Source organism: Phascolarctos cinereus, unplaced genomic scaffold (assembly GCF_003287225.1).
Source record: "Phascolarctos cinereus isolate Bilbo 61053 unplaced genomic scaffold, phaCin_HiC Scaffold_5;HRSCAF=322, whole genome shotgun sequence".
Classification (NCBI taxonomy): domain Eukaryota; kingdom Metazoa; phylum Chordata; class Mammalia; order Diprotodontia; family Phascolarctidae; genus Phascolarctos; species Phascolarctos cinereus.
Genome location: NW_027555958.1, coordinates 46892965 through 46908457, shown reverse-complemented (window position 1 = coordinate 46908457; position 15493 = coordinate 46892965). Strand labels below are relative to the sequence as shown.

The window sequence follows — 15493 nt, the reverse complement described above, 5'->3', positions numbered from 1 at the left end:
AGACATGTTCCCTCTGTAGCACCCTTCTCTGGGATGCTTCCTCAGAGGATGGCTACCACCCCTGGATTCAAGGGTACCCAATTCATCTGAACTAGTAAAATTATAACTCATGAGTTCCTACTGGTGAGCTTACCTTTAATGATTAACCAGTAGGTACAATGTGTAACTGCAAATAGTCATGACCAGGGGTGGGGAACCTGCGGCCTTGAGGCCACACGTGGCCCTCTAGGTCCTCAAGTGCATCCCTTTGCACACACTGGTCCACAGTTACATAGTTATTTGGGGGAGGGTAGTGAAGAGTTATTAGTGCTTCAGAATTAACCGGGAAAAGTTGTTTGGCAGCGGCCTAGTGAGTGGCATTCCTTAGAGGTGGGTTGCTGATATTAACTAAATGGTGAGAAAGTAAAAGGACAGAGTTTATTATGGGTAAATGGAAAATTCACTTGTTCAAAGGGAAAACAAAATCAAGATAGAGGAGGGGCCGGGATGAAGACCTGTCATGTTCAATTAACACATAAGATCCAGATACCCTAATGAATCAGTAGTTATACAGGCATACCTTGGATATGTTGTGGGTTTGTTTCCAGGCCACTGCAACAAAGTGAATATCACAAAAAAGCAAACTGTGTGAATTTGTTGGTTTCTCAGTGAATATAAATGTTATGTTTACCCTATACTGTAGTCTGTTAAGTGTGAAATAATATTGTGCCTGAAAAAATGTATGTACCTTAGGTAAAAAATATTTTATTGCTAAAAAATGCTATCGTCTGAGCCTTCAGTGAGTCATAATCTTTTTGCTGATGGAGGGTCTTGCCTCCATGTTGATGGCTGCTGACTGATCATGGTGGTGGCTGCTGAAGCCTGGGGTGGCTGTGGCAATTTCTTAAAATAGGACAACAATGAAGTTTGCCACATCGATTGACTCTTCCTTTCATTTGAACACTTAGAGGCCATTGTATGGGTATTAATTAGCCTAATTTCAATATTGTTATGTCTCAGGGGCAGCTAGGGGGTGCAGTGGATAGAGACCTGGCCTTGGAGCTAGGAGGACCTGAGTTCAAATTTCACCTCAGACACTTGACACTTACTAGCTGTGTGACCCTGGGCAAGTCACTTAATCCTGATTGCCTGGCAAAAAAAAAAAAAAGCAAAAAAACAGTATTGTTATGTCTCAGGTATTAGGGAGGCCTGAGGAAGGCAGAGAGGGAGCAGTCAGAACACATAATATTTATTAATTAAGTTCACCATCTTATATGGGTGGTGTTCATAGGGCCCCCAAACAATTACTATAGTAACACCAAAGATCACTGATCACAGATCACCATAATAGATAAAATAATAATGAAAAAATTTGAAATATTGTGAGAATTACCCAAATGTGATACAGGGACATGATGTGAGCACATGCTGTTGGAAAAATGGGGTTGATAGGCCTGTTGGACCTACAAATCTTCAATTTGGAAAAAAACCAACCCCCCCCCAACCCGTAATATCTTGAAGCACAATAAAGTGAGGTTTGCTTTACAGGACGTTACTGGGGTTGCATGTGCTGGGATGCTCAAATAGGGGAAGAGAGGACAAAGATTTGCAACAACTTTCCAGGCCTGGATGCTGCTTAATGGCTCAGAGACGTGCATTACCTACCGCCAGGTGTTTTTTGGTAGCCATGGCCAGCACTCTAACTTTGTTCCGACATGCTAGGCATTCAATTCTACAAGCATTAAGTGTTCACCATGAACAAAGCATTACCCTAGGCAATAGAGACACAGAGACAAAAATTGGACAGCATCTGCCCTTAGGTAAGGACCTTACATTCTCTTGGGGGATCCGTGATACATCTGGGCAAGGAGATCCAAAATCATTGGAGGAAGAGAAGGAGGAGGAGGAGAGCCTTAACAACTGGGGACAATCAGGAAAGGCTTTCTGTAGGAGGAGGGACTTGAGCTGAATCTTGAAAGAAATTAAGGTTTCCAAGAAGCAAAAAGTGAGGAGGGGATTCTAGGCACAGTGGATGGGCTAAGGGCCCACAGACAGGATATTTGGCCCCAAATGTGGGAAACAGGAAGCTGGCCGGTTTAAAAGTAGTATGAACTATGCTTATGGAAGGTATTGCCTGGAGCCGGATTGTGAAAGGCTTGAAAACCTGAGCTGAGGGTGTATTCTGGGAAGATGGTGGCATGATTTTACACACACACACACACACACACACACACACACACACACACACACAACATGTGTATATGTATATATATATGCATATATATGTTTGTGTGTATATATATGTACACACACATACATACACATGTTTGTGTCTAATGGTAACCATCTCTAGGGTAGCGTGGTGGGAAGGGAAAAAAAAGAAATTTAAATAATAACTTTATTATATATTTAAAAGGAATAGCAAGTTGTACATAGTAGATTTGCAGCTTCATGTACAGTCATCTTTCTTTTGTTGTGGAAATGCTTGTTTTATTCCATAAATCAAAAATAAAATAAATAAAAATAAAAAGCAAACATAGGCTGAGGAAATTGTATTTGATCCTAGAGGCACTAGGGAGTGACATGGTCAGACAGGTGTTGGAATAGATGATCGAGAAGAGGAGAGAGCTTGAAAACAGGGAGATTGATCAAAGGCTGTTGCAGTTATCCGAGTTAGATGAAATGAGGTCTTGAACCAGGGTGGTCATTTTGCTGTGTGAAGGGAGAGGAAGAGACAGATTCAAGATAGGCTGTTGAGGTAGAATTGACAAGACTTTAGCATGTGATGAGTATGTGGAGGTGAAGGAGAGGAAAAAGTGGAGCATTTCTCCAGAAGTTTCAAACCCAGGGGACTAGGAAGATGAAGCATTCTCTCTCTTTTTTTTAAATGGATTTTATTTAACATTCATTCTTAAAAAAAAAAATTAGTTCCAAATCCTCTCCCTCCCACCCTTTGAGAAGGTAGGCACTATGATATCAATTATGCCTGTGAAGTCATGTAAAACATATTTCCATATTAGCCATGTTGCCAAAAAAAAGCAAGAAAATTTAAGTGAAACATCCGGAGAAAGAACTAATGCAGATTGAAGCATACTATTTTCACTTTCTTAATTTTTTTGTGGTTTTTTCTTTTGATCTATTTCTTTTTTTCACAACATGACTAATAGAGAAATATGTTTTACATGATTGCACATATATAACCTGTATCAAATTGTTTACCAGCTTGGGGAGGAGGGAGGGAGAAAAATTTGGAACTCAAAATTTAAAATTGAATGTTAAGATTTGTCTTTACATGTAATTGGAAAAAAATAAAATACTATTTTAAAAAAGGAGAAATTAAGTGAAAAAAGTAAAATTAACATCCTCTTAAAGTAGCTTGTTTATTGTTTAATGATCCTTTTAACGTACGGAGTTCCTCAAGGCCCTAGATACTTCCAGGATGGCCCTAGAAATACAGAACTGGCATTTGTGTGTGTGCCTCTGTATGTAATATGGAGGTTGAGGGGAGGAACTAGGGGAAGAGGTAGCTCTCCGAGCCTAATTGGCTTTATCTGTGGTCCACTTGCTGTGCCCTATATGTGATGTACCCCTGTTGCACCCCCTGCCTGAATTCTCTCTCTCCTCACCTACAGCTAATAAAATCCATACCTTTCTTGAAAGTGCAATTTTTGTACCGCAGCTAGAGGAAGCCTTTCTTGACCCTTCCAAGCTGTTAGTGGTTTTCCTCCACACCCCCATTACTTTGCTTTGTGTGCTATATACATAGAATACAAGACTGTTGTGATTTAGTAGAGAGCTGGCCTCAGTACTAGGAAGATCTGGGTTCAAGTTTTGCTACTGACCCATTTTATCTACGTGATCCTGGGCCCTCTTACTGCTTTAGTTAACTTTCTTATACTATGAGTTTCGAAGAAAGTGCCAACCTGTACTGGCGGAGGGAGATTCCTCACCTGGGTGTTTCCTATAGAACTAATGAAATTACAGGTGCAGACCCTCTCCCTGTTTTGCATATCCCATATCTACATACATATGCTCCAATAGTATGTAAGTTCCCTGAGGGCTAAGATTGTTTTATTTGTGTCTTTGTTTTCCTCTGTACAGGGCCTAGGATACAATAGACAGTTAATTTTTAAATTTAAATTTTATGTTCTGGTCCACATTCTCTCTCTCTTTCACCCTCTCCTCACCCCCCCTCCATTGAAAACACACACACACACACACACAAGTGCTACAAACATATATTAGTCAAAGCAAAACAAATTCCCCATTCTGAATTTTAAAGAAAAGCCTGTTTGCATCCTGAGTCCATCAGCTCTCTATCTGGAGGTGGGTAGCATGTTTCATCATCATGAATCCTCTAGAATTGTGGTTGACCATTGGGTTGTTCAGAATTTTTTTGTTTGTTTAATTTAAAGGTAGGTGTGTAATTAAATGCCTGCCCAGTCAAATTGACTAGGACTGGTTTCTATGTTTCTTCCAATTTTCTTTCACATATTAGATCAGCAGAAAATTTTGCTTGTAGATATACAGCCCTTATTTTCCCACTTCAAATCTACTTCCCTTAGGGAGCATTAAATTCCTTATGGATCTTCCTGAGCAGCTGAGATAGCCCTACTCTCTGGGCACAAGGGAGGAGGAAACCTGAGCCGTTAATAGAGCTAAAGTGATTTTCCTCCCTTTCCCAGAGGAACCACTCATACCTCTGTTCACTTTACATCCATCTGAATTGACCTTTTTGCCCTACAGTATACTTATTGATTGACATTGGGTAAGCAGCAAGTTGGGGTAGGTACAGAAGCAGAGAGGCATCCAATAGGGCTGCTTTCTATCCACATTGACCATATGTTCCACACTCAGTCATACTTTGTGCAGATTCACCCAATCTATAATGTATAACCTGAGATGCAGTGAGTGAGGTCATGTCTGGAGAGCATGAAAGCTACTGAGCTCCTTGGAGAAAGGTCTAATGGCTGGTTTGGTTAAATGTCCATTAGAATATGGAGCTGTAAAGTTTTAGAGCTAGAAGCGTCTACAAGCCATCTCTAACCCATCATTTTACAGAGAAGGAAACTGAGGCCTAGAAAGTTGAAATAACTAGTCTAAGGCCCCAGAGCTACCTGATGGCTCTCTCTCTCTCACTTATGACCATGATGCTCCAGTGCTCATGGGAGTACGCATTTATGCGACCCCTTCTTTTAGAGGTAATGCATTCCTGGAAACTGTCTTCAAAGCTGATTGTTAGTGAGGCAATATCCTGACTTTTTTAATGCCATCTTTGCTGAGGTGTATCATCACTCATAAAATCAATGGGTGTGTGTGTGTGTGTGTGTGTGTGTGTGTGTGTGTGTGTGTGTGTGTGTGTGTGTGAAAGAGCAAGAAATAAAAGTGGGGAAAAAATGAAGTTACCCACAATTTATACAAAGCAATTCTGTAGCCTCCTTGCCACCAAGTCTGTTTGTGTGATTTTATGTTGTCTTAATTAAAATTTTTAGAAATGCCAAATAAAATGAACATTCACATATATTGAATGGATCAGAAAAATAGAATTATACATGAAACTATGAAGCTCTATCGTATATAGCTTATTTTTCCTCTTACATATATAATAAATTTAACATGTAACTTTCAAAGCTATCCTCCTTGCCTGTCCTTCCTTCTTTTCTGTTTTTTACATTAAAGGAAATACTTTAATGTCCCTTTTTTTCTTCCTTTTTTCTTTTTTGGAGGAGAGGGAGGCAATCCTTTTCCACCAGTTCCCAAATTATCCTCACCCCCATTAATCCCTTTTGCCAAACCAGTCAGTGAGTAGCAGCAATTTGACCTTTATCTTATACACTCTCTGAATTTATTATTTTTTTTAGGAAAATGGCTAATAGGTCATTAAGGGAGAAGAAAGGGAAGCAGAGGGCCTAGATGAGCCCCTGATGGGATAAGCTGTGTCATACTTCTAGGTCTGTTGTTCTTACTTGGTCTCTGGACTACTAATCTTTGTTAGATAGAAATGATGTTTTTATACTAAATAAACTTTCACCTGGCTTCGCAGCTTCAGCATGGTATGAAGGCTGATTATAGATATCTAACTGGATAACGGTACATATGTGTCTCTGGTGTATGTGTGTGTGTGTGTGTATATGCCAGAAAAGTTTTTTAACACTAGAACTAGTGATATTCTGAAGTGTTGGTGTGCTGTGGAGTTTGGTAAAGATGGGAATAATATTGGCAGGGTTGTGGGAATATAGGCCCATCAACACACCAAGGTGAGAGCTGTCCAGCTGTTTTGGAAAATACTTTGGAAGTGCCCTACAATAGTGATAGACTCTTTGACCCATCTTTACCAGTAGTGGACATATATACCTCAAAGAGGCCATACAGAAAGAGAAAGATCCTATAATAAACCAGTATGATTTAGCAACAGTTTTTTGATAGAAAAAAAAATCAGAAACAAAGCAGACACCCTCTGCTTGAGGAGTGGCTGAATAATTTGTAGTGATGGATTATTTAAGCCGGGTAAGAAACAGAAAATAGGAAGATTCAGAGAAATCCTGGGAAACTAGGATGAAGTGATATAAGACCACAATGACGTCAAAAATGTCAGGGAAAACAATGCTGAAAGATCGCTAAACTCAGATCAATGCAAGGACAAATTTTGACTCCAGAAAACTAATGGCATATACCTTCATTTTCTTGGTAAGAGAGGCGGTGGATTACAGACGGAGAATTAAGCATGCGTTCTCAGACCTAGCAAATGTGTCATTTGTTTTGCTTAACTATAAGATAGGATTATAAGTTCTAAGCTTTAAGGCAGGATTCTAATGGGGAGGATATTAGTGTGAACAATTTTAAAAAAAATTGATAAAAAAAAAGATGATATAATGCCTTGTGGGCCATAGGTAAGTACTGAGCTGTTTGTTTTTCCCTACAGGGATTATTTTTTGGAGGATGATGGAGAAATGGTGCCCAGAACAAGTCACGTAGCAGGTAAGAAAGACATAAGCACTTGCCTCTCGGTTCCTTATGACCTTGTTATCCATACTTTTGACATCATCATTAACATTCACATTAGCGCTGTAAGGTTTCTGAAGCACTTACAAATATTATCTCATATTATCCATAAAACAACCCCAACAAAGTAGGAGCTATTATTACCCTCATTTTTGTTGTTGAGTCATTTCAGTCATGTCTGACTCTTTGTGACCCTTTTTGGGGTTTTCTTGGCAAAGATACTAGAGTGGTTTGCCTTTTCCTTCTCCAGCTCACTTGACAGATGAGGAAACTGAGGCAAACAGGGTTAAGTGACTTGCCCAGGGTCATACAGCTTGTAAGCATCTGAGACTAGATTTGCCCTCAGGTCTTCCTGACTCTGTCCAGTTCTAGTGCTCTAACCACTTAAAACAGTTGACTGATACTCTTCTCCCGGCACCAGGTTTCATACTATTTGGTGCTTGGGAAAGGTCTGTTAAATATTAGCAGATCTCATTTCTATAATGCTTTAAGGTTTAAAACATACTTTTCTCACAACTCTCCTGGGAGTTAGGTTAGGTAAGTATTATTCTCATTTTTTTTGACAGGGAATATATTCCAATAAGTTAAATGACTCATTCAGAGTTAGAGAGCGAGGAAATAGCTAAGCCAGGATGCAAACCTGGGTTTTCTGACCCCAAATATATGGCTGTCTCCACCAGACCATGGTGGCTCATAGAAATAGCTCACTTTATACAAATGTGTTATGGTTTTAAAATGCTCTTACCTGTGCTGTCTCATTTGATCCTTATAATAGCCCTGTTAGGTAGGTGGTACAAATATTATTTTCACTTTACATGTAAAATAACTGAGGCACAGGACATTAAATGGTCACCCAGAATCCTACAGCTATAAATAGGAGCTCTAGGCCTCAGACCCAAGTCATTTGACTTCAAAGCCATTGTATTTTCCGCTATACTAGGCTTTCTCCCATTTGTTGAACGAATGGATGTCTCTTCGTCATTTGTGAGGAAGAATAGAGAGTTGATGAGAATGCAGAATCTTATTTGTCCCATCAGCCTTTCCTCAGGGTCTTCAGCATTCATCTGATTTTAGTTGAATTATGGTGAGAGCAGACTTGTAGTTTATTAGCAATTGATATTTGGGCTGTATTTGCTTCTTTAAAAAAAATTGTGTCCATGGCAAAGGCTCTCGATTTGTGCTTATGGAAAAAAAAAGGAGATTCAATTCAACAAATAATTAGGGCCTACTCTGTCTGGGGCAACTAGGTCTTGTAGTGGATAGAGTGCGAGGCCTGGAGTCAGAAGACCTGAGTTCAAATCTGGCCTCAGATACTTTCTAGCTATGTGGCCTTGGGCAAATCACTTAACCCTGTTCACCTCAATTTCCTCATCTGGAAAATGAGCTGGAGAAGGAAATGGCAAACCACTCCAGTATCTTTGCCAAGAAAAACCCAAATGGGGTCATGAAGAGTCAGGAACAACTGAACTGGTTAAAGCACTCAGGAACTAAAGACACCCTGCTTTTAAGTTTATTGATTCATTCAGCTTTAAAAACTCTGTTTCTCTTTCTCATTTCTTAAAGCCAGAGGGTGTTACATTAGATCTGTAACCCCTCTGCCCTATCTCTATTTCTCCCAGTGAGTGCCCCATTTCTACTGAACCCTAGGGAGCAGAGTAGACCTCTTCTCTTGTGGTCACCATCCCTTTAGCTTCTGGCCTTCTGCATGCCCCTGGAGGTCCAGACTTCTCTTGGTAGGATTAGTTTTGGTCCAGCTCTGAGCAGTACAATCCCAGGAGGTGTTCTATGGATGTGTACCCACCTCCCCATCGGTAGATTTGCTCAGTGTGTGGCTCTGGAAAGTGGCCCCTGCCACTTTAGTGCTGGGGAGGGGTGTGACTCAGCATACACCAGTGAGTCCTGGACATCCCTTATACCCCACTTCTCATTCTCTATAGGGAGCACCATAGCATAAATAGATTTTTAAAACCCCCAGCTCAAATTCTAAAAATGGAATCCTTCCTGCCCATCTACCCTCTTTTCTCTCCCCTGTTCTTCAGTTCTACCCCCTTCTCTGTTCTCATCTGAGCCAGCCTCCTTGCCCTGTTCCCTCCTGCCAAGGTCAATCCAGCAGCGGGTGTCGCATTGATGATGAACAGATCTCAGACACTTCTGCACCCCCTTCTGGGTGTTTCTTAAAATAGCTGCCCCGTGCCCAAGCACGTTCTTTATGGTAGTGATGCTGGCTGAGTAACTTCAGGTGAGTCACTTACTTTCCTCATTTGTAAAGGAATGGTGTTGCACAAAATTGTCTTTAAGGTTGCTTCCAGCTCTCACGTGTTGTGAAAGCCCTCAACTGAAAAACTTGTGTGTGTGTGTGGCCCTCCCCCATCCCATGCCTTCTGAATAAAGTAAGAACTTCCAGATCCTAGCATTCACTTTCTTCCATAATCCAACCTATATTCTAGCCTTATCTCATGCTATTCTTCTTGGTAATACTCTAGGGCAGGGGTGGGGAACCTACAGCCTTGAGGCCACACAGGGCCCTCTAGGTCCTCAAGTGCAGCCTTTTGAACCAAGGCCACATGTGGCCCTCTAGGTCCTCAAGTGCAGCCCTTTGACTGAATCCATACTACACAAAACAAATCCCCTTAATAACAGGATTTGTTCTGTAAAACTTGGACTCAATCAAAAGGCTGGACCTGAGGACCTAGAGGGCCACATGTGTCCTCAAGGCTGCTGGTTCCCCACCCCTGCGTCTAGGGTCAAACCAAACTCAGCTATTCTCTATCCAATTCCCGTCCTATCATCTCCCATCTTCAAGATTTGCTCACACTGTCTGCCATTCCTGGAACAGACCCTTTACCACTGCCACTTATAATTGCGGTTTGATGAAGTCTCATCCCTTTGTGTCCCACCTTGGGTTCCAATTCCTCTGTCCGTTGCCACGGAATCCTTCTTCTCTCTCTCATGTGAAAGTGATCTCTCTTCTCAAATTTCTCCTAAGGAGGCCGATGGGTGATCCAGTGGGCAAAACACTGAGGCTGGAGTCAGGAAGCCCTGTGTTCAAATTGGACCTTAGACACTTCCTAGCTGTGTGACCCTAGCAGGGCAAGTCCCCTCACAGCCCCCAGACTCAATCTCTTCATCTGTAAAATGAGAATATTAATAGCACCTACTTCACAGGGCTGATATGAGGATCCAGTGAGTTAACATATGTAAAATGCTTGGTAAACTCAAAGTGCTACATCAATGCTAGCAGTTGTTACTGTATCCAGGCCTTCTCTTTCTGTGTATCCCGCTGTTCCTCATATCATGGTTTTCCTCAGAATTATAGAACTGCAGAATGTCAGAGTCAGAAGGGACCTCTAGCCCAATCCCTACTTAAATTCAATTTCCTTTATAGTGTATCTGACAAAGGCTCGTCCAGGCTTTGTTAGAAGATTTTGAAGTGAAGGGGCTTTCTCTACTTCTGGAAGCAGTCTATTCCAGTTGAGTTGACTCTGATTGTCATTAACAAGAGTTTTTCTTTGCTTCAAACCTAAAGTTCCCTTTCTGCGATTTTTATCCATTGTTACTGGTTGAGCCCTTTGGCATACACATCTTTTCTCCATTGTCTTCTCCCTTGCTAGTTACATACCCCTAGCATCTAGCATAGTACTTTGCTTGATTATTTGTGAAGCATGATAGATGCTTAATAAGTCTCCTTTTAATTGAATTTTTTATTGAATTGAGCTCTATTGCTGGTGCATAAGTTTATAGCTTGGCTTGCTCTTGTACGTATGGGGCCACTTCCAGTCATCCTGATGTATGTCTTGCCACTGGACCCAGGTGGCTCTGGAGGAGAAAGTGAGGCTGGTGACCTTGCACAGCTCTCCCTCACTTAAATCCAATTTACTTGAAAGTCATGGCATCACCACCCTAATGTCAAGGTCCTCTTCCAGAACAAAGAACAAACACCAGTAACAACAACCTTCCTCATAGGAAGCTGACCCCAAATTAGCCACCATTCTTCGGCCAAGACAAAATGATCTGAAGATACTGGTTCAAAAGGCTAGTATCCTTTTGTTGTACAGTTCAAAGATCACTGGCTATCCTTTGACCCAGCAATACTACTACTGGGCCTAAACCCCAAAGAGATCACGGAAAGAGAAAAAAGGTCCTACGTTACAAAAATATTTATAGCTCCTCTTTTTTTGTGGTGGCAAAGAACTGAGGGTCACTAAGGGGATGCCCATCAATTGGGGAACGACTAAACAAGTTTTGGAATGTAAACAATGACATTGTAAAAACAAATTATTTTGAAATTCCTAAGAACTCTGATGAACTCCAATCAACCATGATTCCACAGGACTGATGATAAAGAATGCTATCCACTTATTGACAGTCTAAATTTGCACAATGAGTCACACATTCTTAGACATGGCCATATGGGAATTCATTTTGCTTGACTTCTTTTCTCCCTGAGGGAGGGAGAGATAATAAATGCTTGTTAATTGCAATAAATGATTAATTAGAATAACAAAACTTAATTTAAAAAAACAAAGAAAAGTAGCTTTGGAGTCAGAAGATCAGAGTTTAAACCCTCTCTCTGACACTTAACTGTGTGACCATAGGTAAATCACTTAACCTACTCAGGTCCCAATTTCATCATTTGTAAAAAGAGGGGGCCTGAACTTGATGCCCAGTCTAGGTCTCTGATCCTCTAAGGGATCATGATGATGTTTTCAGATAGCAGAATTGAAGAGCCTTCCTAGACTGGAAGAAGAGCTATTTGCATGATGTCATAAGCCATGCCGTGTGCTTTGTTCCCAATAAGCAGATGTTTCAATGAGCTGGAGTTCTGCAGATACCAAAGGGGCAAAAAAAATTAACATGGGCACCAACCACAAATTGCCGTTGACTACATTTCTCTTGCCCTGTTTTCTTGGCAGCTTTTCTCAGTGAAACTAAAGAACGGGGTCCCCCTATGCAATCACACCCCTGGAGAAGTTTTGAGAAGGGTCCCTTTGGGCAAACACACTCCTTGAGAGCATTTGAGAAGGCCCCTTTGGGACAAACACAAGCCCTCAGAGACTTTGAGAAGGTAAGTGGTCTGGGGTAGCTATTGCTACTTCTAGAGGAAATGGTGGTATGAAGGGACAGTGTTATCTATAGAATAACCCCCAGGGTGAAATCACATAAGGATTAATAATATCATGCTTGGGAGGTTCAATTCCTAATCTTCTGGCAGATGGTCCATGGATCCTTAGGCAAAAGGTTTCTTCTGCTGAGCTCAGGTGGGCTCCTGGATTCATTGCCAGGGAGATTCCTAGGCTATCAGGCTGCTGAGGATAATTACACCTAGTCCAGAATAATATTGAAAGTCATATTTCTGGCCTTTGCTTGGTTCAGGTTTAAGTTCGTCCCAGAGGAGTGAAGCTCTTTCATGCCTTAACCCCCTAAATTTCTCCCCAGGAATCTCCAAAAGTAGCCTAAAACTCCTGTGAGTCCTAATATTGCTCTGTCCCCTGGGCTTGAAGCCACCCTGAGCTAGGAGCAGGTGTTCCCACAAAAACTGTATGTCCCCTAATGCCACTGTAGACATTCTATCTCTATAGCCCTGGATTAATAATAATAATAGCTAACATCTATATAGTGGGTTAGGGTTTGCAAAGTGCCTTACAGATCTCAGTTGATGCTCACAACCGCCCTGGGAGGTAGGTACTGTTATTATCTCTGTTTTATAGATGAGGTGAGTATCCTCTGGCACCTCCTGGAATAGCCCAAAGGCCATTCGATGTGAGGGTACATAAAGCCTGAGAGGTCTGGGAATCCCTCAATTCTGTGTAGGCAAGCTCTCATCCCTCCCTCCTTCCCCTTTATAAATAGCTTCCACTTGAAAGTGATTCTCAATTAAACAGGGGATGGCACGAGTTCTTGTGAATTACATTTGCCTCCCTGCAGGACTTTGTTCACGCCCTCCCCTCCCTGACATTCTTTGGGGGCCAAGAGTGCTTCTCTATAACAAACATTTACCTTCTTTCTGCCCTTTTTTTTTGCTAAGGGTTGCTATGGTTACTGCAGGAAGCCCTCTGGGAGTTTTTGAGTGGGTTTTGAAGACTAGAAATGTAGGGTTCTGTCAATCTGTTCGATGGTGGCGGTGCCACCGGGAGCTTTGTGTTTTGGTGGTGGAGGGTAAACTGTAGGTTTTAACTGCTGGAGCTTAGAGTCCTGAACAGCTGGGTGCTGATGGTGGGTGGCAAACTAGGAATTGTGCCAACATGGTGGACCTTTTCCCTGTTCTTCCTCTCGCTCTCTCCCAGCCTTTGAGATCTGATACAGTGTGAAAAGGGAGGTAGGGCTCTATCGAGCCATTTAACAGCAATGTCTCAAAAACACACAGCTAGCTTTTTTCTCTTTTGGTAAAGAGGTGTTTGGGAGTGTAGCACCTTAGAGTACCCCCTCCTTCATACATGGGGCACCCAGGAGGGAGAGCTACCCAGAAAAGCCTCCCTAGGTCCACATTCACTCACAACCATAGCTCACAAGCCCCCATCAGTGTGTTTGCTTTTCCTCTAGCCAGCAAAAAGACACAGTCAGCACAAAACAAAGGCATTTAATGAAATAGCATCATAAGAAAATTTGCAATAAGATACTCACCCCCTCGATAAAACTAATGCACTCCGTCTTACAAATACACACACCTTTTATGTGGAGAGTGAGCATATGTTGGGATCATACATGAGGGAGAACATGCATGGGAACACAAATGGCCAGGGCACATTATGTGGAAGGACTTTTCACCCCTTTGACACTCTGTGTGTGTGTGTATGTGTATGGGAAACCATCGATATATTCTGGTGAAATCATCGTTCCACTACCATCGAACCTACTTCTCAATAAATATGATATCTCTGTGTCTTGCCTGGGTGTGTTGCTCCTCTGATCTTGTAGTGACTGCTGGGCACGTGTTCTGGTGACTACTGGCTATGGAGTCTCTGCTGAGCAGAGAACAAAGCCCTGTTACAAATAACTATTCATTTTAGAGCTAAATATTCCCCTAGTCTTCTCTAGTTTAGCATGCAAATAAATACAAGTCAAAATACAAGTTAAAATGTTAAAGTCATTGTTCTGTTTTCACCCAGCCCTCATTTTTGGTTTTCTTATGCCTCTCTGTTAGCAGTAAAGCCTTAGGGACTTGATACTGTATTTTGTCTAGTGAAAAAAAAAATCTGCAACCCTCTTCTGAAGCACAGGAAGATGATAGAATAAAAGTGCAGAGACAGCCTCATCATTGAAGGGTAGGGTCTGTGTACTCTCTGGCTAAGCATATGCTTAGCCCCTCCTCTAATATCTCATTCTATTTTGTAGAGTTTAGATCAAGAATCAGCTGTCTTTTAGAGGGGGCTGCCAAGTTGTTGGCTTCTGTCCTTCCGGGGCTCATTGGAGCTCATTGTCCGCTTGATCTGGGGAACTGATGCCAGGGAGCCAAAATTGAGAAGCAAAGAAATGGCCAAGAGGAAGAGATAAAATATTCCCCTTCTTGGCCCAAATAGTAAAATAAAATTTGCATGTGTTTCAGTACTGAGAGGCATCATCGTATAGTGAATAGAGGGTCAGCCTTAGAGGCAGGAAGATCTGAGTTCAAGTCTTGCGCCTGACACATACTAGCTGTGTGACCTTGGACAAGTAATATAAGCTCTCAATGCCACAGTCAGCTCTTTAATACTGTAAGTTGCTGATCTACATTGGTACTGGGAGTTTTCTCTGAAGGCATTCCCTATACTAGTAAAATCTCAGATCTGGCTAAAATGTATTTCAGTGATTCACCTCATTAGAAACTTCATTTCCATATGCAGTTATCCCTTCCACATTGCAACTTTTCCTATTGTGTTTTTGATATATTGCAGATCGGCATAAGAAATTACATGGAAATGTTGGGGGAAGTTCTTCAGAAGCCATAGATGATACACAAAGGCCAGCAGACAACGAGTAAAATTTTAGAAACTCAGAAATGCATAAAATATATTTATAGTTTTGTATAACATCAACATATTTTATCTTGGCTGAAGTAACCTAACAAAAATACCATTATGTTCTGGTACTAAAAAAGTAACCTTTCAATAAAACTATTGAAATGCAGGAAAAAACTCACTAAAAACATATTTTATCTTTTAATACCATAATAATTCAGACTTCTTCTCTGGTGAGAAGGGAAAGCCAAAAAATTTTGTATGGATTTTCCAGATTGTGGGGGCACAATGGCCCTAACCTTCGCAATGTGGAAGAGAAAACTGTATAGAAGCAGTGGTTGTGAAACCACATTAAAAACAAAACTCAACCCTTAGAACTTTTTGTTTGCTGCTCACCTCTCAGCCTCAGATGTCCCTGAGTGCATTCTCCAGTGTCCCCATGGGGCCAGTTCATGGTGCCTGGCTTGTCCCTATCTATACTCCTCAGCATTCCAGATAGTCTGAGGAGGGGAGCACATTGTGACAACTGTCTTGGCCTCTAGAAAGGGAGGTAGCAGGATGCTTCCTGGGCAGAATTT

General features: G+C 41.5%; 1 protein-coding gene across 4 annotated transcripts in view; it reads left to right on the top strand.

The window, feature by feature from the left end:
- Positions 1-15493, top strand: part of PDE4DIP (phosphodiesterase 4D interacting protein) — a 279980-nt gene that overhangs the window by 58346 nt on the left and 206141 nt on the right. For all 4 annotated transcript variants that reach the window (XM_021003403.2, XM_021003385.2, XM_021003377.2 and 1 more), the window contains exons 2-3: positions 6902-6957; positions 11895-12046. In XM_021003403.2, the coding sequence (XP_020859062.2) occupies positions 6930-6957; positions 11895-12046 (180 nt within the window). In that variant the 5' untranslated portion in view covers positions 6902-6929. The remainder of the gene's footprint in view (positions 1-6901; positions 6958-11894; positions 12047-15493) is intronic.